The 26,310-nt window shown below is 42.1% G+C and overlaps 1 protein-coding gene across 1 annotated transcript; it reads right to left on the bottom strand.

Moving 5' to 3' along the window:
* On the bottom strand, nt 21,729–26,021 carry LOC109716160 (probable leucine-rich repeat receptor-like protein kinase At1g68400). The gene is made up of 3 exons (XM_020241480.1): nt 24,486–26,021; nt 23,856–24,303; nt 21,729–22,379 (listed from the first exon to the last, which is right to left on the bottom strand). Exons 1-3 carry the CDS (start codon nt 25,858–25,860, stop codon nt 22,145–22,147), a joined length of 2,058 nt encoding a protein of 685 aa, XP_020097069.1. The 5' UTR covers nt 25,861–26,021; the 3' UTR covers nt 21,729–22,144.

Here is a 26,310-nt window from a genome sequence, read left to right as displayed (position 1 = left end):
CGGAGTGCCGGCTTGTAGGGAGCTACCCTCACAAGCGTGTGCGAATGAGCACGATGGCAAGCAAGCAAAGTCCATTATCCACATGTCTCAATTTTCATATTTTCACTTGCAAAGTTCAGAACCCTCGATCCTCTGATCGGAATGTCAATACACAAATAGTAACAAAAGCTAGTATCCACTAGATTGTAAACATGTAAGGGTAAAGCTAAATCACATAGCATTATAATCTTTCCACTAGTATGGCACTATCAACATAGTCATGAGCATGTCATAGTTCTCTACGTTAGAGTCAAGAGAATGTCATTGTTCTCTACTTTAAAGTGCATCCTACACTTGTTCATAAGCCATTCAACTGTATTGAATATGAATAGAAATACTTTCATGTATATATGTTCTCTATATCATAGAAACATAATAAACTGATCTCCTGATTGTTCTACTGAACTAAATAAGAATACTTTAATGCATGAGTACTTTTACGCATGAACGCTCATTTCACATATGATAAGCATCATGATGACGAATTCCGAGCCCTTTAACAATCACATAGGCATATAATTAAACCACGTCTATAATACATATAGAACATAGGGGAGCTTCACTTGCTCTGGTTAGGTCAAACCCACCTAGTACTATGTTCCCAATAATCACAAGAAGTCGTAAAAAGTCGGCTCCAACCCTGCTCAAAATAAGTCTCCAAGAGCTCTCACAAGTCAACTAACGATGATCCAAGGCTCAATCGCATTCACGCTGCGACCAAAATCGAAACGGCATCAAACTCATCATATAATAGCAATTATGGTCGGAATCTTGCAATTTCAGCTTCCTAACTGAAATTCTTACTTACCTTAGGTTAGAGTACCTTCTAAACCATCTTCAAAGAGTACAAGTTCAGCTCAACAAAGCTCGAGGACCTGCTGCGAAGAAGTAATCCCCAAATACATCAAGTCGCTCCAATAATTGCATTTAGTTCCGATTTAGCTTCATAAATGGCTAACCCTCTCAATTAACCTTCAAAGAAGCTTATCCCTAGTCTAAGGAGCTTAATTCACAGCTAATTAATCCAACTTTAATTGCTGAAATCTTAGAAGAATACAGCTAAAAGCAGAAACTCAAAAGCAATACTCAAATCGACTAATAGAACGTCGATAACGGAAAACTCGAGTCACATACCTTCTCAAGCCTCCAACCAGCACCTCACTGGTTCAGAGCTGCGAAAAACTCTCCAAAATACTCCCTCACACGTCCACGTAGGCCCTGCGACACATGCGAACAGCGAAGAACCAACGTTGCGACGAAAACGAGCGAAATCGGCGAATTCTTTATAGAGAGAGAAAAACCCTAGAGAGAGAGAAAGAGAAAGATGGGAGAACACTTCTCTGGACTCCAGCAGGCTCCACTGAGCATCCCAGGTCGTGCTGGGTTCAAATAGATAGGATCAAAACGTGAAATGACCAAAATAGCCTTGCTGCCAGATTTCTGCCAGTCTGTACCGGTACAAGGTGATGGCTGTACCGGTACAACAAGCAGAAAAAGGCTGATTTCGCCTGTTTGATGCAGTTTCTCACTTTTAACCCTCCAATCACTCTCTAACTTGTTCAAAAAGTTGTCCAAGTCATTTAGAACATGTAGGATAGTTCCACACTTCCTTCCACATACTCGAACTCTGCAATTTGCGAAAGTCCAGTGTATTACAAGCTTCAAGAAGCTTACCTCTCTAGGTTTGCTCCAAGGTGAAGAAGAAGATGATGGAGGGAAGCTCTCCACTTGCTTCACCTTTTTTTTCCCTTTCTTCTTCTTCTTTCTCTTCTTCTTCTTCTCTTCTCCTTTCTTTTCTAGAGAGAGAGAGAGGAGGCTTTGGTGTGACACGGTGAGGGAGAGGGAGAGAGAGAGGTTCTAATCCTCTCTTTACTCATAACCCATGCACAAAATGCCAATAAGTCCCTCAACAATGCTTCTCTCGCAACAGCCCGAACTGGGCATTTTCGGGGTTCCGGGACCGGTCCTTACGATGAGAGACCGGTCCCTGAGAGACCGGTACTTGACTGAGAGACCGGTCCCCGAAGGTCCAGAAATCAACCTTCAAGGACTTAGCCAAATTTTCAGCTTTTTCACCGTTTTCGCTCCGTTTTCACTCGTTTTCGCTCGTTTGACATCCGATTCATTTCAAATCGAACCGAGACTCTCTAAACATGTTTTCAAGCATGTTTTCATCATCTTTTCATCCACGCTAATGCTGGATTTAGTCCATGGTCCAACATAGCCTTTCAGGTCCCGTTTTCACGCCCTATGCGCACCGAAGCACCCGAATGCTCCCGAACTTCGCCGGAATGAATCCAATGGCTTTCTAAGCTAACATACATCGTAACTTCATGAATTAGAAGTTCGGTATATTATAGCTGATCACAGTGCTCACCTCATTTGGGGTAAACGAGCCCCGAATTGGGAAATTATATGTGTTTTACGTCTAGTGCGCGCTATTCAAAGAATTTCGTGTCGCTCGCGCGCTCGCCACAGTGGCCGGCCGTGCTTCAAAATGTAAGCATGGCCTCCGGCACATCGAAACCTATCAGCGGGTGTCTCGGCCTAGCTAGAAAGTCCTCGGTTTGCGCTGTCGGGTCGTAAAACCCCGAAAATCACATAAAATGTTGTGATTTTCTGTAGTCGGAGGGGTTTTTATGCAATTGTACATTTTGCGGTTGTTGTTGGTACGGTGTGCGGGCAGCAAGTGACCTCTAGACTAGTTGTCCAAGGCCCCAGGCCTCTTCAAAAAATCGAATGTCGATTTTCGATGTGTTTTTCGGCGAAATTTGCCGACGAAACGCGATTTCGATTCGGATTTATTCCGACGGTGCCTCACTATGATTTACATTGTCGCTGAGCCTTGTTAGCTTGTCACTCGCGTCATTACGAGGGTTCGAAAACGACGGGTAAGCGACGGTGGGTTCCAGTGTCGAATTTGACACTTCCGGGAATCCGGATCAGAACGATTATCCGACGATAATTGTTTCGATGTGAGGTGTGTTTGCTGCCAAGTCACACGAATAATTGTGTTTAGTGACAGCGGGTGACTCGTGGCATGAGTCGGTGAGTTTCGAGACAGTTTGTGGGTCCCGGCAGAGTCCCGGTATGATTTTTGGGACTTCCGGCGTGTTATGGTAATCGATTTTGGGAAAATCGATTCACGTGGGATTAATTGTGGGGTTGTGAGTTCAGTGTTTCATATTTGTGGGTTAGACACTAACCCGATGGACCCTCTATAGGTCCGGTTGACGATCTTCCACAGTCGGGATGTAAGAAAATCATATGTACGCAGCGGAAGAAAATAACACAATTAAAAATTTTCTTGAAAACCAAAGATCACCTCGTGTTTCGTTTAGATCATTAATAATAGATCTAATTGATCTAATCAAATAGGATCTATATTTTTATTTTACCTCGCGCGGGTCGAGATCACCGCGAAGTCGACAATCGTTGGTAAAAATTGTTCGTCCTTGTTTAGCCGCGCACGCGCCCAGCCTCTACTCGCGTCCACACGAAATCACACCCTTGATCGAATTAAACGACCGCTTCGATCCGTGATCCGTTCACGAATTAACTCTTGCGTCGACTTGAGGAAGATAAATCGATCTTCTAGATGTGCTAGCAACCTTTTGAAGATCGGAACCTATGGATTAATTGTGGAGGACTAGAGGAAGAAAGAGGATTGACGGCTAGGGTTTTCTATTTCTCTTGTATTAAATTTTCACTTATTTTAATATGTCATATGACATATATTTATAATGAGAAAACCCTAACATAATCCTAATCCTAATCGAAATCCTATTCCGATTTGATTATCCATTAACCCGCAAGTTGGTTATGATATTAACCGAATTCCGAATCCTAATTCTAATTCGATTCGTGTGTAACATTTACACATAAGTCCTCATATTATTTACTAACGATTAGTAAATACACCATGCAACTTTTACACATAAATACCTCTAATTTACAATAATTGCAAATTAGTCCTTTTACTAAAAAATTAGTAAACTTTAGTATTTAACTATATTATAATTGTAATTAATCCATCCGATAAACTTCTTTTATCGTATCTTAAATATCGATCATACGCGATTTCTTATGTGTGTGACCTAATAGGTTCAATTCTGTCTGGTAGTGGGATATGATGCGATCCCCATCTACATCATCATCGAAACTCCTTTCGATGGCTCAAACTCTTTTGATTCTACCCTAATAGAATAATTAATTATTAATAATTATTTCTATTGGTTCCCACAATCCACCAGTGACGCCTAGCAGCATGTAGTGGCAATCCAGTCAGAAGTGAATATCGGATTGAACCTCTAGGTGTAGTTACCGTACAATGCAATCCTTCTATCGCATAGTTCCAACTGAGTGGAGGTCATGGAATATTCGTCAAACCCCTTCACCTGTCATATGACAAATTTGATAGGACAGAAGCTCTTATGGTTACTCTTGGAAAACTCTTTCCATACACCATATTACCCCGGCCGAGGATTTCTGAGCTTTGCCTTACAAATAGTATAGAACTAATTATCTCTCTACCGAGAGCGATAGATCCCCTATAAACACACACCCATTCCTGATATGAACCGACTGCAGCCAACATATACTACTAAGACCCATGGCTAGGATCAGAGTTTGTTGCATAGTCAAACTACAGTAGCCTCATATTGAATGGCCGTGGTGTCGCAGGTCTAAGGATCAGTTGTACCACTGCAACATCGAACCAGTTATTGACGAATGAGTAGACATCCATGTAACTGTTCGTAGTTGGTCACGCTCAGTACTGTTGTTCTCCAACAACCACCTGCATGTTCGCTCCAGTGTCCCCACACTGATGACTCGAGATTCGTCATCCCAAAAGGGAAGCGGCACACACATCAATCTTACCGGATCAATCATCGTCCCTATGATGATCCTCCGATTGGGAGCATTTATGAATTAATCGCCAATAATATGTATCTCAAATTCTCAACTATTGAGAATACATATTATCATCTTATTAATTTATAGGACGATTCATTATCATCTTATTAATTTATAGGACGATTCATTGACACATTTAACATGAATAGAATAAAAGGCCCAATAATAAAGATTAAGTACAAAAATATGTCCCATAGAAAATAAAATGCGTCAGCCTAATAGGCTTCTAGGGCATACAACTAACACGGGAGACAAGCACGCTATTCATACAGGTGGGTACTTCGACCCGGAGTCGGTCTAGTGGTGCATGCTCGGTGATATTTTCTCTAACTTATCTCTCTTATTACAGTGTTTACATTTGTTGAGCCTGACACCATGTGAACCTTTATGTATTGCTCTACTCAGTCTGTCACGCCCTGCGACCGCCACTTTGGCCGGTGCGGGCACGTTGAACAGTACACCGGACGGACAGCACCTCCCCTGTCCGCCCAAGGCTTTGCATCAACAAATCATGTACAAGAGTTGCCCAAGAAAAACTCTAAACATACATGATACAACGAGGAGCGCCACTAGCGCTAACAACAAAAGCAAGCCACAAGTAATTCATACAAGTGATAATAAAGAGAGTTACTAACTATTACATTCATTTACAACATTGTTTATCTCTATTTACTTACATTTATCATCCAAAATGTATATACATCATGCTCTCAAACTGCCTCACACCTATACAAGATCTACTCTCAGGTATACCTCAGGTGTCTCTAATGCAAAAGGAGGCCGTAGCTCTCTCTAGGGCGCTAAGCCCTTACCGCGATTCTCGTCCGAAGCGCTCGCACTCGGCCCTGCAACATGGTGGGGTGAGAACTACGAATAGTTGCCCGTGGGTTCGGCCGCCGACTCCGCCAATCTTCCCACTAGGTCTAAGCAGGCATACTGTCACGCCCCGGGACCTAGCGGAAGCTCGCCCGACGTGTGCCCAGACCCGCCATATCTCTAAAACATACAAGGCGTCTAAATCAAGCGATAAATAAAGCAGTACAAGAGAACATCTAGGAGTATCAGAGCAAGTATATCTAGATGCTACAGTAGAGGAAAAGAACCATAAACTAAAATCCACTAGAAGAAACGTAAAGTAATACAATAAAAGCCCCAAAATGAAAGCTAAACGAGATACACAGGTGGTCTCTATACATGGTACAAAACTCTCTCTCTCACAAAAAAAAAACAAAAAAGAAGAGAGTGACCACCTAGGAGCAATAGCAAGCTCCGCTATCTAGCTATGCGACTCCCTTGCCGCGATCCCGTGCCTCCGCCGGTGCCGAAGGCTCTGAAATAAAACCATAAAACAGAGGGCGTGAGAACTATTGAATAATAGTTCCCATTGGGCAATTACTGGCTTCACTGAAATGCACCACTAGGCCCAAACTAAAAAGCAGTTAGTAAGCAGAAATAAACAAGAGCGATATGTACGACAAGTAAATAAGCATGAATATTTGCTACCATATGATATCTCTACTTAGCATGATTTAGCATAAGTAAGAAAAGCTATTCTCGTTTGCATGTACCCAAACATCGCTAGTATGATGTCCATAAGTCAAATAGTAAAGGTGTCATTGTTTACTATTCTAATCAAGGTCCACATGGCATGATTAATGCTCAAAATCAAATCTGAAGAGACCCGCCCGAAGGCTGTCTGGCCCTGAGACCCACCCGGAGGCTGTCTGGCCGGTGCCGAGCCTAATGGCCCCGTGGTAGTCAACACCCCCACTCTAGGAATGAGCCTTTCCCGCGGCAATCCACTTCGGCGCCCAATCCCGCACGGCGAATATGTATCGCGATGGCCATCTCCGGAGTGCCGGCTTGTAGGGAGCGACCCTCACAAGCATGTGCGAATGAGCACAATGGCAAGTAACCAAAAGATCCGTCTCAAGTACCAAGTCCTCATGTCAACAACATGGAATACGTCACAACTCTCTCATAGGCCTATCTCTATATCATCATGTCTAAAATATGGAAAGTAGTAGATGTCCATGGCCTATCACTATGTAATATACCGAACTTCTAAATTCACGAAGTTACGATGTAAGTTAGCTTAGAAAGCCATTGGAATCATTCCGGCGAAGTTCGGAAGCATTCGGGTGCTTCGGTGCGCATAGGGCGCGAAAACGGGACCCGAAAGGCTATGTTGGACCATGGACTAAATCCGGCATTAGCGTGGATGAAAAGATGATGAAAACATGTTTGAAAACATGTTTGGAGAGTCTCGGTTCGATTTGAAAAGAAACGGAGGTCAAACGAGCGAAAACGAGCGAAAACGGAGTGAAAAAGGATAAAGGCTGAAAATGCTGAAAAATTGGCTAAGTCTGGAATTCTGGCCTTTCGGGGACCGGTCTCTCACCGCAAGGACCGGTCTCAGAACCCCGAAAATGCCCAGTTTGGGCTGAAGCAAGAAGAGGATTGTTGAGGGACTTGTTGGCATTTTGTGCATGAGTTGAGTGTATAGAGAGGATTAGAACCTCTCTTTCTCTCTTTCCCTTATCATTTCACCCCCAAAACTCTCCCTCTCTCTCTCTAGAAAGGAAAGGAGAAGAGAAGAAGAAGAAGAGAAAGAAGAAGAAGAAAAGGAAAAGAAGGTGAAGCAAGTGGGGAGCTTCCCTCCATCATCTTCTTCTTCACCTTGGAGCAAGCTTCTTGAGGTAAGCTTCTTGGAGCTTTAATGGTAGATCTTTAGGGTTAAGTTCTTATACTCTAAAGATGATTTTAATGGAATCTTAGCATGCTAAATAGATGGTTTATGCTTGATTCATGAGGTGAATTGGAGTATTTTGCTATAATTGCATCTAGGGCTCCAAAAAGAGGGTTTTTACTTGTGAGGGGTTTTGATCTCAATTGACCCTATACAAACCTAATTGGGGGTATAACGAACGCGTTGGTGCGCTTGGTTCGACAATCCGACGAGTGTACGCGAAGTTATTGACGAAACAATCTGTTTTGGTACAGATAGCCGCAGCACGCGGGATAAGCCTCCAAAAATCATGAAAATGGATCGGGAGCATCGCGATGTCGGGGAATAAACTCCCGAACAGACGGATCGCGAATTGGTGGCCGTTCGGGTGGTCGCGCAAGAGTTCGGGCCAAACCGGGTCACGGGTGCCGCGGGAGGCCGATTGCAAGTGACTACAAGCAATCGGAGAGCAATTTAAGGTGGGTTGTGTTTACCGAAGCGACTAGGTCGCCTCTATGTCTAAGAGTGATGGTTTCATGTTGATGCATGTAATGGTAGCTAATGATAGAATGTATAAATGCATGAAAAGGATATGATGTGGGCTACCCAACAATGCATATGGTCATAGTGCGAGAATGCTAAGAATGCATATGGATATGAAATAAGAATGCTAAAGAGAAAGTATGATAAGCATGTTGTGGAGATCCTAATGTAAAGATGTTAAGTATATGACATGTGCATATGGACATATATATATATATATACACATAGATCGAGTGGCATTGAACCTAGTGTTAATAAACATAGGTTGAACAAGAATGACAACGAACCTAGCGTCAAGGACATAGGTTGAACAAGAGTGATAGTGAACCTAGTGTCAATGAACATAGGTTAACGAGAAAAGCAGTAAACCTAATGTTAGAGAACATAGGTTGTGAAATAAAGGTAAGGAACCTAGAGTCAAGTGAAACTAGGTAGAAAAGAATAATGGATCTAGTGTTAACAACCTAGACTATGAGTATGAAAGCAACGAACCTAAAGTATTAACTTAGGTTGAGTAAAGGCTTGGACCTAGATAGGTCGATACTATAGGGTGAGACCAACCCTAGAGATGTGAATGTGGATTCCGGAATCCCTAGGAATGAAGGCTGCTAGTGCAGCGGATAAGGCTTGCGACCGAGCGCAAGTGAATCATAACTGTGGGTATGTTGGTTCTCCTCGCCCGACAGTGATTCAACGGGTATGTTGGTTCTCCTCGCCCGGTAAAAGAGATGGCTAATGAGAATCATAACTGTGGGTATGTTGGTTCTCCTCGCCCGACAGTGATTCAACGGGTATGTTGGTTCTCCTCGCCCCGTATGCCATGAGCTAGAGCTCGAGAGACTTGTGGTCCGGGGTTTGATGGCATTCCTCACTCCGTGGCAGACCTACAGTCGAGAGGATTTAAGGCTGAGGTGCATGTGATAGTTCCTTCACCTCGAGCCTGACAGAGCGCGGACTATCCGCAGTTGATTGACTCAAGACCGAGTCGACTGGCATAGTTGGCTAAGGTAATGTAACCATAAGAAAGAATGGCAAATGAGACTAATATGGCTAAGTTGTGACTACCCTTAGTAAAGAATAAAGAATAAAGAATAAAGAGTAAAGACTAGAGAATAAAGAACGGCTAATGTTAGAGAATGGCACATGCTAAAGAATAGCTAATAATGTAAAGAATGATTAACAATAAAGATTGGCTAAGAGTAAAGAATGGTTAAGAATAAAGAGTAGAATCAATAATCTACTTTCATGAGTTGCATGATTTGCATATTGCATATTCGTGAGGCATGTTATCTGTTAGTTGCATAATTACATGATGATATATATATCTGTAGATGTTTTTGGACTAACATGATTGCAGTGCCTCCTTGGACCTATCAGTCGAGCTTTTCACTTGGGTGGCTGTACCCACTGACGACTATGGACAATAGTCTCACTCCCGTGTTGTTGTTTTTGGGGGTACAGGTTCACACGCGAGCGGCGCGGCGGCGCGAGGAAAGGGCGTAGCTCCGTAGTTAGCGCCCTACCACAGAGACCAGATAGCAGCACCCTAAGTCGGCTTCTTAGGGGTATAAGAAAAGAAAAGAAAAGAATCGATGTTGTAATATTATGTTTAGAAATCGATTGTATATTTGGAAGTTGAGAATCAATGTAATGAAAAATGCGATGTAAAATGATGATATGAATGATTGTAATAATATAGGATGTGTTATGTTGTTTGATACCTTTCTTATGCAATCGTTGTTGAAAATTGTTCCTGTTTGGAACCTCTTGTAATTGTATTGATTGCGACGCCTTGAACGTACAGGGGAGACTCTGTCCGCATGCAGGGGAAACCCCGTCCGTTCGGCGGTCTGTTGGCGTGCCCGAATCCGACCAAAGAGGCGGGCTCGGGGCGTGACAGGTAAGATGGTATCAGAGCATAAAGTAGAGAATGGGAAAGTGGTTTAGATGAACCTAGGAGACCCTAGGATAGTAAACCATAGGAGATTAAGGCTCGTGAGAGACGAGGACTTGTGACTTGTGGCGAAAGGATAATGGATTGGGTTATGTGATAAACCTCTATAATGGATGTTAGAGGTAGATCCAAGGTGTGATTTATTCTCAGACAAGTGTGTTCATGTTGGACGCGTACAACATGAAACCGAGTGATGAGAATAGATGCCCCTGTATGACTTTCGCCCGATTTGAGTTAATGTTAAATGTTTCGTGCTCGACCTAGAAGGTTGAGAATTAATCGAGTTGTCATGTTTCAGGGAACGATGGCACCGCGTAGGCGATCTTCGGCTAGATCGACGCGGGATGGGACAAGTGATGTCCCTGAGCAATCTGGAGTGAGTGGAGACACGGAACTTCGCGAACAGTTGGCCACACTTGTGGGTGTGGTGAGGCAACAAGCTGATGTGGTGCAGCGGCAGCAGGAGGCTGCTATGCGCCAGGAAGAACGGGTCAAGAGGCTCCAGGAGACTGTGGAGCAGCTGGTGGCTGCGCCAGTTGTGGCTCGTCGAGGACGGGCGGGGCTTGCGGCGGAGATGTTTCCGTCGGGGTCGGGCGATCCGACTCCCGAAAGTGTATTAGTGGAGGCGGAGAAAGAGCGGGCTTTGGCGGCCCTCATGACCTTCGTAAAGTTTGATCCGCCTACCTTCGATGGAGAGAATGTCGATCCCTGGATTGTGGATATGTGGATTGACTCCATGGAGACGCTCTTCGAGGAGCTGTACACATTGGAGCGGGACAAGGTGCCCCTAGCTGTGCATTGCTTGAAGCAATCGGCGAAGGTGTGGTGGAAAGGCATTCGGCGCAATCGATCGCCTAGTCTTCCTCCCATGACTTGGGAAGAGTTTCGGGGATTGTTATTTTCTACATACTTCCCCGATAGTGAAAAGAGAAAGCTTCAGGACAAGTTCAGGAAGCTGCGGCAAGGAGACCGCTCGGTTAGGGAATACGAACGGGAATTCTCCCGTATCGTGAATTGCATCCCGGATGTGGTACGGGATGATGAGGATATGGCCGATTGGTTCCTGCGTGGACTTCGACCAGATATTTACGAGAAGGTGCAAATCCTTAGGCTCACAACCTTTGCGGAGGTATTGGACCGGTCGTTGTGGGCAGAGCATGGTAAGGCATTCGTGCGTGAGAAGCACGAGCCTGGTGAACGTGAACGGGGAGCGGTGGGACCGTTGTCAAATAGTTCGAGTGGGCAGCCGAGTTCAAGGCAACACTCAAAGTCGTCCTCTACCCGATCCTCCCCAGGATGCGTGATTTGTGGTGGTTCCCATTGGGCACGACGTTGCGTGCAGCGGGAAGGAAGGTGTACTCGGTGTGGACAACCGGGTCACTCGAATTTTGAATGTTCGCAAAACGATAGCCGGGCCTTGACATTGGCGGCGGCTTGTTCCTCTCCAGGACAACCTGCGGGTGTGCCACCTGCGGCACGGTCTGGAGAGCAAGTGAGGATAAGGCAACCGAGGGGTTCGCGGCGGGAGGCAAGTGGCCATGGATATGCGACCCAGGATGTGGGACCTGCTGCTGACAACGTCGTGGCAGGTATGAGTTATTAATGCAGTTATGTGTTTCGGCATGGTGCAAAGTTGGAGCATTGCATGCATTGAGCATATAGTTAATTACTACTATCTATATAGTGGTATAGTAAGGACCAAGAATGTAATATGCCGAAAAATTCGGGAAATAAATGTCGAACCTCAGTCAAATTGACCAAAGTGCAAGGTTACTATGCTTCGGAAAGATCGAAGGAATTAGAATGAGTAAAAGTGCATTGTGGGAGGTTTTCGAGAGCTAAGGAATCAAAATCTGCAAACTGCAGTTTTTGGGCTCTCGGGGACCGGTCCCTGCTTGAGAGACCGGTCCCCGAACGCGTGAGAAGCCCAGCAGAGGAGAAAAATTGGCTAAGTCCCAGAAAACAGGCTCTCGGGAACCGGTCCCTGTGGGAGAGACCGGTCCCCGAGAGACCGGTCCCTCTGGGAGAGACCGGTTGCATTGCGCAGGGGCCTTGGCTGCCCGCAGGGGGAGCTACGGGAACCGGTCCCAGGTCGGGGAGACCGGTCCCCGAGCCCGAATTCTGCCCAGTCCAGGTAGTGTTGTGAAAGCGGACGGGTAAGTGTAAGTATCCGGGCATGCTTGTGTTGTGAAAGCGTAGCACTTGCCGGTGCAGGTAGAGAACTAGATGGCACTAGCGAGTTGCTAGCGACGATCTAATGATGAGACTCGCAGTAGAGATGGAAGTGACGAACCAACTCGCAGAGCAATGTATGTAATTGATTGCAAGAGTTGTGTCGTGACACTTGTGGACACTCGAATGGTTCGAGTATTCCAGATGTTGCTTCGATAGGACGGTTTGTTGCCAAATACGAGTGCGTTGGCCGAGTAGTACCTCGAATTGAGGTGGGTGAGCCGGGCTCGTGTGGCCGGTGTGCATAGGCAAAGTTGCCTGATGCATGGTGTAGTTGGAATACTATAGAGGCGTGTAGAGCGCTCGAGCATGGTTACTCGTGGAGTGCGATTGTGACCCAACCCGGGAATCTGTAACGGTTTGGGATTTTAGTTGCTCCTGGTTGGAGTGTGTGCGAATTCCCCAGTGAGAATTTCGCCCCAACGATGATTGGGTCTACGCTTGCGAGCGAGGGACGTCGAGTATTGAGACGGGTTTAGGCTGTAGGCCTATGTAGTATGGGTGGCCTTTGGCTCACCTGTGAAAAGTCGAGGAAAGTGATTTGGCGAGTAGCATTATCGGGGAGTTTGACTTGAGTTCATGAACGACGTGTTCATGTGAGCTCTTTACGAAAGTGATAAGACGTTGGCCGTGGCATATGGTATCGGAAGATGAAGTGCTCGTGGTGAGACCTTGAGCTTGTGAGAAGCCATGTGGAGTTGAGGATTGGATTTGGGATGTGCCGAGGTGGGCCATCTCATGTTAGAGCTGAAGATCGGTGCGGAATTAGAGCACTCGCGAGGAAGCGATGCATTAGTGATGTTGCTTTTAAGCAATGTTGGAGATAGAATCGGAATGTATTCCCTGAGGGGAAAGTAAATGCAAAGAAGAGTTCTTGCATGCCGGATGACAAGTGGGGTTGGAGCATGTGTAGTCGTTGAATTTCGACTTGCGCTGTCACCAAGAATTGTGAATACCGTAATGCACCTTGTGGGATGCACCTTACAAAGTTGTGTGAGTTTGGTATTGTACCCTCCGTGGTAGCTCTCTTGGATAGTTCCAAGGAGTGTAAAGCCATTCCGAAGTGGAAAAGTGCATTGGTGCCCTCAATTGCTCTAGGAGCTGAATCGAGTTGTGGTTTGAATTTCGCGGACGAAATTCTTTTAAGGGGTGGAGAATGTAATATACCGAACTTCTAAATTCACGAAGTTACGATGTAAGTTAGCTTAGAAAGCCATTGGAATCATTCCGGCGAAGTTCGGAAGCATTCGGGTGCTTCGGTGCGCATAGGGCGCGAAAACGGGACCCGAAAGGCTATGTTGGACCATGGACTAAATCCGGCATTAGCGTGGATGAAAAGATGATGAAAACATGTTTGAAAACATGTTTGGAGAGTCTCGGTTCGATTTGAAAAGAAACGGAGGTCAAACGAGCGAAAACGAGCGAAAACGGAGTGAAAAAGGATAAAGGCTGAAAATGCTGAAAAATTGGCTAAGTCTGGAATTCTGGCCTTTCGGGGACCGGTCTCTCACCGCAAGGACCGGTCTCAGAACCCCGAAAATGCCCAGTTTGGGCTGAAGCAAGAAGAGGATTGTTGAGGGACTTGTTGGCATTTTGTGCATGAGTTGAGTGTATAGAGAGGATTAGAACCTCTCTTTCTCTCTTTCCCTTATCATTTCACCCCCAAAACTCTCCCTCTCTCTCTCTAGAAAGGAAAGGAGAAGAGAAGAAGAAGAAGAGAAAGAAGAAGAAGAAAAGGAAAAGAAGGTGAAGCAAGTGGGGAGCTTCCCTCCATCATCTTCTTCTTCACCTTGGAGCAAGCTTCTTGAGGTAAGCTTCTTGGAGCTTTAATGGTACGCGTAGATCTTTAGGGTTAAGTTCTTATACTCTAAAGATGATTTAATGGAATCTTAGCATGCTAAATAGATGGTTTATGCTTGATTCATGAGATGAATTGGAGTATTTTGCTATAATTGCATCTAGGGCTCCAAAAAGAGGGCTTTTACTTGTGAGGGGTTTTGATCTCAATTGACCCTATACAAACCTAATTGGGGGTATAACGAACGCGTTGTGCGCTTCGGTTCGACAATCCGACGAGTGTACGCGAAGTTATTGACGAAACAATCTGTTTTGGTACAGATAGCCGCAGCACGCGGGATAAGCCTCCAAAAATCATGAAAATGGATCGGGGGCATCGCGATGTCGGGGAATAAACTCCCGAACAGACGGATCGCGAATTGGTGGCCGTTCGGGTGGTCGCGCAAGAGTTCGGGCCAAACCGGGTCACGGGTGCCGCGGGAGGCCGATTGCAAGTGACTACAAGCAATCGGAGAGCAATTTAAGGTGGGTTGTGTTTACCGAAGCGACTAGGTCGCCTCTATGTCTAAGAGTGATGGTTTCATGTTGATGCATGTAATGGTAGCTAATGATAGAATGTATATAATGCATGAAAAGGATATGATGTGGGCTACCCAACAATGCATATGGTCATAGTGCGAGAATGCTAAGAATGCATATGGATATGAAATAAGAATGCTAAAGAGAAAGTATATAAGCATGTTGTGGAGATCCTAATGTAAAGATGTTAAGTATATGACATGTGCATATGGACATATATATATATATATACACATAGATCGAGTGGCATTGAACCTAGTGTTAATAAACATAGGTTGAACAAGAATGACAACGAACCTAGCGTCAAGGACATAGGTTGAACAAGAGTGATAGTGAACTAGTGTCAATGAACATAGGTTAACGAGAAAAGCATAAACCTAATGTTAGGAGACATAGGTTGTGAAATAAAGGTAAAGAACCTAGAGTCAAGTGAAACTAGGTAGAAAAGAATAATGGATCTAGTGTTAACAACCTAGACTATGAGTATGAAGCAACGAACCTAAAGTATTAACTTAGGTTGAGTTAAGGCTTGGACCTAGATAGGTCGATACTATAGGGTGAGACCAACCCTAGAGATGTGAATGTGGATTCCGGAATCCCTAGGAATGAAGGGTGCTAGTGCAGCGGATAAGGCTTGCGACCGAGCGCAAGTGAATCATAACTGTTGGTATGTTGGTTCTCCTCGCCCGACAGTGATTCAACGGGTATGTTGTTCTCCCTCGCCCGGTAAAAGAGATGGCTAATGAGAATCATAACTGTGGGTATGTTGGTTCTCCTCGCCCGACAGTGATTCAACGGGTATTGGTTCTCCTCGCCCGTATGCCATGAGCTAGAGCTCGAGAGACTTGTGGTCCGGGGTTGATGGCATTCCTCACTCCTGGCAGACCTACAGTCGAGAGGATTTAAGGCTGAGGTGCATGTGATAGTTCCTTCACCTCGAGCCTGACAGAGCGCGGACTATCCGCAGTTGATTGACTCAAGACCGAGTCGAGTGGCATAGTTGGCTAAGGTAATGTAACCATAAGAAAGAATGGCAAATGAGACTAATATGGCTAAGGTGTGACTACCCTTAGTAAAGAATAAAGAATAAAGAATAAAGAGTAAAGACTAGAGAATAAAGAACGGCTAATGTTAGAGAATGGCACATGCTAAAGATAGCTAATAATGTAAAGAATGAATAACAATAAAGATTGGCTAAGAGTAAAAATGGTTAAGAATAAAGAGTAGAATCAATAATCTACTTTCATGAGTTGCATGATTTGCATATTGCATATTCGTGAGGCATGTTATCTGTTAGTTGCATAATTACATGATGATATATATATCTGTAGATGTTTTTGGACTAACATGATTGCAGTGCCTCCTTGGACCTATCAGTCGAGCTTTTCACTTGGGTGGCTGTACCCACTGACGACTATGGACAATAGTCTCACCCCCGTGTTGTTGTTTTTGGGGGTACAGGTTCACACAGCGAGCGCGCGCGGCGCGAGGAAAGGGCGTAGCTCCGTAGTTAGCGCCCTACCACAGAGACCAGATAGCAGCACCCTAAGTCGGCTTCTAGGGGTATAAGAAAAGAAAAGAAAAGAATCGATGTTGTAATATATGTTAGAATCGATTGTTATTTGGAAGTTGAGAATCAATGTAATGAAAAATGCGATGTAAAATGATGAGATGAATGATTGAATAATATAGGATGGTGTTATGTTTTTTGATACCTTCCTTATGCAATCGTTGTTGAAAATTGTTCCTGTTTGGAACCTCTTGTAATTGTATTGATTGCGACGCCTTGAACGTACAGGGGAGACTCTGTCCGCATGCAGGGGAAACCCTGTCCGTTCGGCGGTCTGTTGGCGTGCCCGAATCCGACCAAAGAGGCGGGCTCGGGGCGTGACACTTAGCTGGAAATGTGAATCAACTAGGATTTGAACTTGAAACCTCGGGTACCAACCATCAAACTCTTTACTACTTGCACTAGGGATGGTCGGTCATTCCAACTTAATTAAAGTTAACTCTCATGTTGGTTCATGTTGGTTTCAAGTTAACTTACATTGCAAATTTGTTATTTCTTAATCACTCTTTTACCGTTAACCCAGAGACTTAATTAATTACTTGATAATTTCAGAATTATCCCGCAAAATCCTAAAAATATCTTAAATACACCCTGGAAATATTACCATATACTTTTCCAATATAATGAGTTGTATCATGAATGTCCCTCCTGTTATCTCAACATCAGATAAGGTTATCTTAGCCTTATTCGAGGCTTGTTTAATAACTGTGTTTGGTTCGAAGTCGGAATCGAAATCGGAAACAGAATTGAAATAAGCTGGAATCGGAATCAGAATGACTCATTACCTCATTCTATTTGGTTCGCCATCTGAATCGCAATAAAAATAAATCATTCTCATTGTCGGTCTTTGGTTCAGTTAGTTATCAGAAACAGAATAAAATTAATATATTAATTTTACCCTTTATAATATATTTTAATTACTTTTAACTATTTTGAATACTCTATTTAAAATATAAATTAGTAACTTACAAAATAATGAATAAAAAGTAAAAAAATTTATATTTTATATTATTTAATATGAAAATAAACTATTTATTATTATTTTTATTGTAATAATTGCAAAGTAATATATAAATTATAAAATTTTTTATGACTTTAATTAATAGAAGAGTTAACAAAACATAATCATTTTCTCAAAGAAAAAAAGTGAAAGAGAACTCATATTTTCAAGACCAATATAGAGTAAACTAAAATTACTGATAACAATATATATAAAATTATCCAAAATAATATATTATTATTTCAAACAGCTTGAAAAACATAATTGTCACTAAAATTTGAAATAAAATTACTCATAACTACAATATTGTAAATAAACTAAATTTCTATACATTTCTGCTGGATCTATCAGAATTTGGATTGACAAGACTAAGTAGAAACTGTGCTCTCAAGTCCGATGGTATGGCAAAGAATGCGCTAATCTTGTTAGGCCTAGCTAATAACATATTGATTGCCTTTAGTTTTTTGCTATTAGATAAATCTTGCACTTTGAGCACTTCCTCTACTAATTTTGACCTATTTTTTTTCCACCATTTCGTGCTCATGTGATATTGCATTAGCCATAATAGAAAATTGTGAACTTATTTCTGACATAACTTCTCTTACACTTTTACTAAAATCTGCAAATTGTTCTGTCATTTCATTCCCTTCTTTTACTTTAGATGTGTCATCGATTCTCAGCTTTTTTCTTTTCATTATGCCCTAAGAAAATTTTCAATGGGTCACAATCATCTAAAAGCCCTCCCACGAAATTTCTTAAAAATACTATAGAAATGAGAGTAAAGTATCTCAACTCTAGAAATTCATGCCCAAACTTCAAACCAAAGCTATAGAGCTTCAATTCCAACCTATAAAAGTGAGCTAAACACATCAATTTCATGCTAAGAGCTCTCATTTGAAATCTCCAAATTAAACTCTAATTTTCATAAAACTAGATATTTTTCCTAAAGCCTCTCAATTTTTACAAATTAGAGGTACAAGAAAATTCACTAACCTTGAATCAAGCCTTAAACCGCAAGCCCAAAGGTTAAGCATAAAGTTGGAAGCTCCAACAAATCTCCTTCCAAGCCCTAACTCAACACTTAGCTCAATAAGATCCTAATCCCATGAAGATGGAAGAAGAAGAGGAATGCTATGTGGACATGCAAGGAAATGAGAGAAAAAGGGAACAAAAAGAGAAAAAAAAAAAGGAGGGGGATCCATCTCTTCTCTCCTTGCTGCTGCGATTCAGCAATGAAATAGAGGAGAGGGAAACATATATATGCTTCCACAATATCCAAATAAGTCCGCCAAAACTCAGAGATTACAATCTATGCGAAAACAGATTCTTCATCATTGAGTACCGGTACAAGAATGTAGGTATCGGTACACAGCCTCTTAGTTTCGGTACCCAAAATCGGTTCCGCAAAATCCAAACGTTAGTCGCAGCAGCTTTCTACTGTGTTCCGTTAACGCCCATATTAATTAGTACCGGTACACGTATTAGTATTGATATCCGAGTGAGTTCTGCAAAATCCGAGAGCTGTTCAACCTAGCCTCCTACTGGGTTCCAGCACACCATAATTAGTACAAGTACGTAATACCAAAATTATAGTTTTTACAAATTTTGTCACTGAAATCCATCTTCGTGCCAATTAGGCATCGAAAATACTCCCAAACTCTCTAAACTCGGCCAAAGCGTCCATGATAGTATTAAATGCTATTCCTCTCTGCAGTTTGTAAAAGTTTAGTGTGCTACAGGTTGAACCGAACCGCTTTATTGACCTGGTCATGGTCGGACCTGTCAAACCGGTTGGTTCAACTTGATTTTTAAATGATTGTTACTGATAGCATATTTAATATACAGTCTTATAAACTTTCAAATCAAAACAAATACATATCCTCTCTTCTCACAAGAAAGTCTACTATATAGCAATCACACCACATCATCCATAACCAATAAATTATATCTCTTTTTTGGAATAAATGTACAACAAAAATATTTTTCTAAAAATCATGATAAAATGAGTAAAATCGAAAGGTGCATTTTGATTAGCTGAAGACACTACATCAGCAATGCGACCATCAAATTCTAGACTTTTTCCTCTTCTCACGAATAAAAATATATCGTTAGGATTTAAAAATATGGTAACACTTTTTTCTCACATGTTAGAAAAAACGATTTTCATTCTGTTTTAGATCTTCACAAAAAATTATTGAAGGACTATGTAATTAATAATTTTTCTTAAGAAAGAAAATCCATTTTATGATTTGGTAAAACATAAAGTCTTAACTGCCAAATGTAAATTAATGCTTAGACCTCATTTGGTATTATGGCTACTTTTAAAATTTTACTTTTTTATTCCTAAATAAGTAGTTTAAATTTAAAAAATTATGAGCAATGTACCATGCAATGTACACTATTTGGCAAAAAAATTTTCGGGAAATTCCCTATAATGCGCATCCTTACATCGATGATCCCATAAAAATTGAAATATTCTAAATGCCCCTCTAAATACAGCAAATTTCAAAACTACCCTTCAAAATAACTTTCCTTAAAATCTACACTAACAGTAAGCAAATACCCCCTTTTTTTTTTCATAATTGCTCTTTTAGATGTTCCAACTCTCACTAATAAGTTATAATTTTCATTTAGTTAGATTCTCATATTGATTTCGGTAAAATTTGTATAATCTAACCAAAAAGAATAATATTTTTATCTTATTAAATCTTGTTAAATGCTCCTGTTTTTTTAGTTTTTTATAGAGGGAGAGAGCAAAGAATAAATCGACTGAACAATTACAAAGCTTTATCATTAATTATGTAATATAAAATTACTTACCAAATTTGAAGTAACAATAAAACAATTTAGTATTATGTACAAGATTAGAAAGAAGCAACAAAAAAATTTTGATACAACTATAAAAATAATGTAATTTAAGAAAATCAATTGGAACAGTGTACAGACTGGCATGCAAAATTGCAAACAAGCTTTTATAAATTTAAAATTTTGCATTCTAAAATAAATTGAAGTAAAAGAAACCTGAAAAATCTAGACTAATCTGAAAATATTGAACTAAAAGATTCTATAATATTTAAATTAATCTAAAATAATTAGCTTGAACAATTTGTAATCCAAAACTGAGTAAATTTTGCATAATACAACTTTTAACTATTTAAACTAACAGAAGTCCAAGCTAACTTACTCAATACATGTCATCAAAAGATATTAATAAAATTTATTACAGTTAAATATTTAACTGATTTGAGTTAAATATTAGTACATTTATTCAAACTACTTATTAAATCTTTAACTTTATATAAACATTTGAAAATTGAGGGATAGTTTTGAAATCTCTTTTATTTTGAAACACATACTTTGCTCTTCCAAAAATTTATAATAGTCAAGGGTAAAATAGACATTTCAATCTTTAACTTATTTTTAATCTTAACCTAACTGAAGTAAAAATAACATAGAGAGACATATCTTGACGGTTTGCGCATTTTTAAAAGAAAGAAGTCATTTAAAGAGGTAATTGTGATATTATTAAATTTATAAAAATATTTATGATATTTTTAATTTTTACGGGGGCATAATGAATTAAAAGAATAAAATATGGCGTTAATACCTTATTAAGATACCATTTAATTGGAGGATTAGGAGGGATAAGGGGTTATCTCCCTTTATCCCCAAATGAGATTAATTAGGGGTGGGGATTGTTAACCCCACCCCTAACACCTCCCTAGAATAGGGGTGGGAATAGCTTTCCACCCCTATTTAATTTTTAAATTTTAATTTTAATTTTAAAATTTTATAATTTTATAATTTGTAATTTTAAAATTAAAATTTATCATTTTAAATTCTAAATTTTGAGTTTTAAATTTTTATTTTTAATTTTTTAAATTTAAATTTTGATATTTTATATTTTTAAATTTAGATTTGATCTTAAATTTAAAATTTAAAATTTAAAACTTAGAACTTTAAATTTTCAAGTTTGAGATTTAAAATTTAAAATTTTAACTTTATATTTTTTAAATTTAAGAGTTACATATATATATATATATATATATATTTAAATATAAAATTTAAAATATAAAATTTAAAAATTTTAACTCAAATATAATATAAAGAATAAAATTATTATTTTCTATTTATAGCTGTTCACTATTCTTCTTATTCTATCTTATCTATTCAAATATTATTTTTCTTATTCCAAAAAATAACTTAAATTTTTATTCAAATACAAAATTAATTTATTTTAAATTGATATCTAAAATTTTACTTATTTTTAAAATAAACGGTACTACTTATTGATATTCGATCCAAACCAAACGAAGTCTAAAGGCTATTTATTAATAATAAGTCTCTAGAGCGGCTGTACCAATTTTCCTAAAGAAAAAATCGACCAAAACGGACGGTCATGATTGCACAATATATCTTTAGCAACGGTACACACAAAGCATCAACATCACTACCCGCTGATTATGGAGACCACTCCGGCCGGACACATGGGAGACAGGACACACCAGCTCCTCGGGCGGGCATCCAACGCGGCCCCAGTAATAAAATGGTCGCACCCTTTCTCAGCAAACCAAAAGCCCCCCCCGACATTAAAAAAGAAAGAAAACAAAAAAGCAATACCCACCCATAATTTACATCGTCCATTTCTCATCCAAGGGCACACATAAATCCGCTAATTCACACCACAGACCAAAAAAAACTTGGGAAAAAATAAAAAGAGGGAAGACAAAGCAAAGCCGTTGGAAGGAACTGGAACTGGAACCGTTGGACCAGAGAAACAGGACATCACTGGCTGGCAGCACCGGCGGCGGCGGCATCCTCGGAGACAGAGGGCGAGTCAGAGATGGAGTCGAAGGATTCGTGCGAAGGCGAGACCTCTCCGCCGCCGGCGGACGCGGCCCGGACCTCGTCGATCACCCTCACGACCTGCCCGATCTTGGGCCGCTGCTCGGGCGCAGCCGCCGTGCACCGCAGCGCCAGCTGCAGCATGCCCACCATCTCCTCCTCGATCCCTTTATACCTGTTGCATGTAACAATTTACAAGTAATTAAAACCATACACAACTATTGACCATGTCAATTTAATTATTTAATCATTCGTAATTTTCATTTTACCACTTTATTTTTCAGCTCATTCAATTTAAATCAGTTAATAATATTTTAATATCAAATTTTGCGTTTCACGTTTTTCTCTAATTAGTATATTTTATACCAGACTTATTAATTACCCAGCACTACACTGTTAAATATTTTATAAATTTTTTTTCACTTCATATACTTTGGTACGTTTTTTTTTTTTAAAGGCACAGCTTGNAAAAAAATAAAAATAAAAATTATTTTTATACAGAAATTTTTAATGAGTCTATCAAAAACTTATTTTATATTTTTTCTACTATTTAATTAGTGTCTCTTAATAAAATTGTCATAATTTGCCTATTATAATAATAAATTTGTTAACAATAGAGATTGGTGAGGAAAAAAACAGGTAAGCAATATCTATGAAAAGAAGAAATAGTACAAATTAGAAAAATAAAGACCAAGTCTAAAGTACAATATAGAGATTATCAAGATTGATAAAATACAATAATTCAAGGGCATCTTTTGAAAAAGAAATTGTACAATATAGCAAATAAATATAACACAAAAGTACAATATAGTAGAGTTTAATTAAGCCTTTATACAATTATAAATTTATTAAATTAAGTAATTTGTTTTAATTTTATAGTCAAATTATTATTAATTGACTCAAATAAAAAAAAATAAAAGATTAGATTATAAGATTAAAATTTTGAAATATTGAATAGTCAAATTAAAATAATCTATAATTCAGATAAATTTCGTATATTTTACCAAATTTAAAATAACATTATTAATTTGTTTAAGTTTCTTAAAATTTGTGAAAATTAATTATGCAAAATGATCTATGTAAAAAATAATAGTTTATATTCAAAAACTTAAACTATAAAAGTACAGTGATTTATTAGTCTAGACTTGAAATAGTTTTGTTAAATCTAAGATGTTAACTTAAATAAATAAAAGAAGATTTAATAACACTAGAGGGCACCGACCGTCTCCAGCGTAAGTGACATAAGATTTAATGATTGATACACGAGATTTCAAGCTCGAATTCTAATTGATTCGCAAGTGACAGAAGGTTTAATGATTGGTACACGAGATTTCAAGTTCGAATTATAATTGATTCACATTTTCAGTTAAATTTATTTTCTTCTAAAAAATATAAACGAAGCGGGTAGAGGCCCAATTGGATTGAGACTGAAACTGAGAACCTTCAAATCAGATCTATGTTAAATAAAGAATCAATCTAATAACAAATTAAATAAAAAGTATATAGTAAGACCAGTAAAAAAAATAGAGATTAAGACCAGTATTGACGTGTGGATGAGAAATGTGATGGAGATTTAACATATGAAAGAAATATAATGAAGAAGATGATAGAAAATTGATTTTGAAAATTGTTTTGCGGAGTGATAGGATACCTCATGAGCTCCAGGTCGAAGACCTCGGCCGTCCACTCCTCGCGGACCACCGACTGCACCCATGTCGGCAAATCCATGGCCCCTCCCCCGGCGTTGTCCGAAGCTGCAGGCCTCCCCGTGAGCAGCTCCAGGAGCAGCACGCCGAACGCGTAGACGTCGCCCCGCTGCGTCGCCCAGGCGCGGCGCCCGTCGGCCGGGGGCGCCTCGGGCGGGCGGTACCCCGCGGAGCGGGAGGCGCCCGCCGAGGGCACCATCAGCGCGAGGCCGTAGTCGGCGAGCCGCGCGTTGCCCGCCTTGTCGAGCAGCACGTTCGTCGACTTCACGTTCCCGTGCGCCAGCTTCGGCGATCGCCTCGCGTGGTGGATGTGCGCCAGCCCCCGCGCCGCCCCCGCCGCGATCTGCATTCGCAGCCCCCAATCCACCGGCGTCCTCCCCGGCCCCCGATTCCCTGAGAACAATTCATTCATTCATTCATTCATTCATTCACAAGTTGTTGTGCGTGCATATATGCGCTAGCTTATATACAAATAGTCCTAGCTAGCTAGTTTATATATATATAAATATATACAAATATCCGGGCGGGCTGGCCGGCCTGCCGGGAGATCGAGGTAATCACTAATAATCAGTTACCGTGGAGAAGGGAGAAGAGGCTGCCGTTGGGCATGTAGTCGTAGACGAGGAGCTTCTCGTCGGGGGCGTAGTAGTAGGCGGTGAGGGGGACGAGGTTGGGGTGGCGGAGGCGGCCGAGCTGCTCCAAATGCTGCTCGAATTCGCGCTTCCCGGACACCTGCACGTCGCGGAGCCGCTTCACCGCCGCGACGCTGCCGTCGTCGAGCACCGCCTTGTACGCCGTCCCGTAGCTCCCCTTTCCCAGCATCTCCGCGGAGGCCCGCAGCAGGTCTTCGAGCTCGAACCTCTTATTAGAGCCGGAGCCGTCGCCTAGGAAGACCATTTTGCCCCTCTCGTACCCGGCCCCGCCTCCGCCGTAGGGGCTGGCGGAGTAGACGATCTTCTCGCCCTCGTGGAGCCGCGAGGGGGCCTTCCTCCCCGCGGCGAACTTGCGCCAGAAGTAGCAGAACAGGAGGCCGGAGACGAGCACGAGGAGCGCGAAGTCGCCGGCGACGATGCCCACCACGGCGGCGCGGCTCACCCGCCCCCCGCGGCTGGGCGGGGCGGAGGAGGAGGGCGAGGACGCGACGACGGCTGCGGCGGGGGGGACGCGGGGCGGCGGCCTCGCCGAGGGGCGCGTGGGGTCGCTGGCGAAGTCGCGGCAGGGCGGGAGCGGCGCGCCGCAGAGCGCGGCGTTGGCGGCGAACGACGCGGCCGGGAAGGCGGCGAGCGCGGCGGGGATGGCGCCGGAGAGGAGGTTGGAGGAGAGATTGAGGTCCTGGAGGCGCGGGAGGGCGAGGGCGGAGACGGGCCCGGAGAGCCGGTTCGAGTCGAGCCGGAGCGTGAGCAGCCGGTCGAGCCGGTCGAGGCCCTCGACGGGGACCGGGCCGGAGAGGTTGTTGCAGGAGAGGTCGAGGCGGTAGAGGCGGGTGAGGCTGAAGAGCGAGTCGGGGATGGGGCCGGAGAGGGCGTTGTGGGAGAGGAAGAGGAGTTTGAGGGTGGTGGAGAGCGGGGAGAGGTCGGGGATGGGCCCGGAGAGGAGGTTGGACTTGAGGCTGAGCACGCGGAGGCGGTCGAGGCGGGCGAGGTGGGGGAGCGCCGACGGCCCGGACAGGGACAGTCCCTCCAGCACCAGCCGGCTCACGCGGCCCCCCGCGCACGTCACCCCCTCCCACGTCGCGCACGCCGACCACGGCTCCGACAGGTTCCAGCTCGACAGCGCCCCCGCCCGGCCGCCCGACGCCCCCCGGAACGCCGCCAGCGCGCTCAGGTCGTCCGCCAGAGTCGGCCCGGAGGAAGCCGGAGAGCAGACGGCAAACCGGAGGCGGACCAGAAGCAGAAGCGCTTCCAGCAGAAGCTGCTGTAAGCAATGTAACCTTTTCTTCTTCTCCCTCATTTTCTCTTCCTTCTTCTTCTTGCTTTTTCTGAGATAAAAGAGAAAGAGAGAGAGGAGGAGGAAGATGGGAGCAGGCTAGCACAGCAAACAAAGGGAGTGTGGTGGTACCACTGGAGTTAGGGTGCGGGGAGTGTCTTTTTTTTTTTTTTTTTTTTTTTTTTCTTTTTTTTTTTTTTTTTTTCTAGAGAGATAGGTTGTACAGCGCCTAAGAAATTTTTGTATACGAAGTTTGTAATGATATGCTTCTAGGCAGATAAGTTACACTGACCGTACTTAAATGACAAAAAATTTGATGATAGCTATTTTTTTAAAAAAAAATTCCAATTCTCAAATATTATCGTAAAGCTGCTATCTTTCTTACACTTGATTCAATTTATAAACTGTGATTTTGGTCCAAATAAAATAGAGAATCTTGTAATTCTAAAAAGTTCCACGGATTCAAATTTTAAA

The sequence above is a fragment of the Ananas comosus genome, linkage group 10 (genome assembly GCF_001540865.1).
Source record: "Ananas comosus cultivar F153 linkage group 10, ASM154086v1, whole genome shotgun sequence".
Classification (NCBI taxonomy): Eukaryota; Viridiplantae; Streptophyta; class Magnoliopsida; order Poales; family Bromeliaceae; genus Ananas; species Ananas comosus.
The sequence above is the reverse complement of the archived record's forward strand: the minus strand, read 5'-3'. Positions and strand labels throughout refer to the sequence as shown.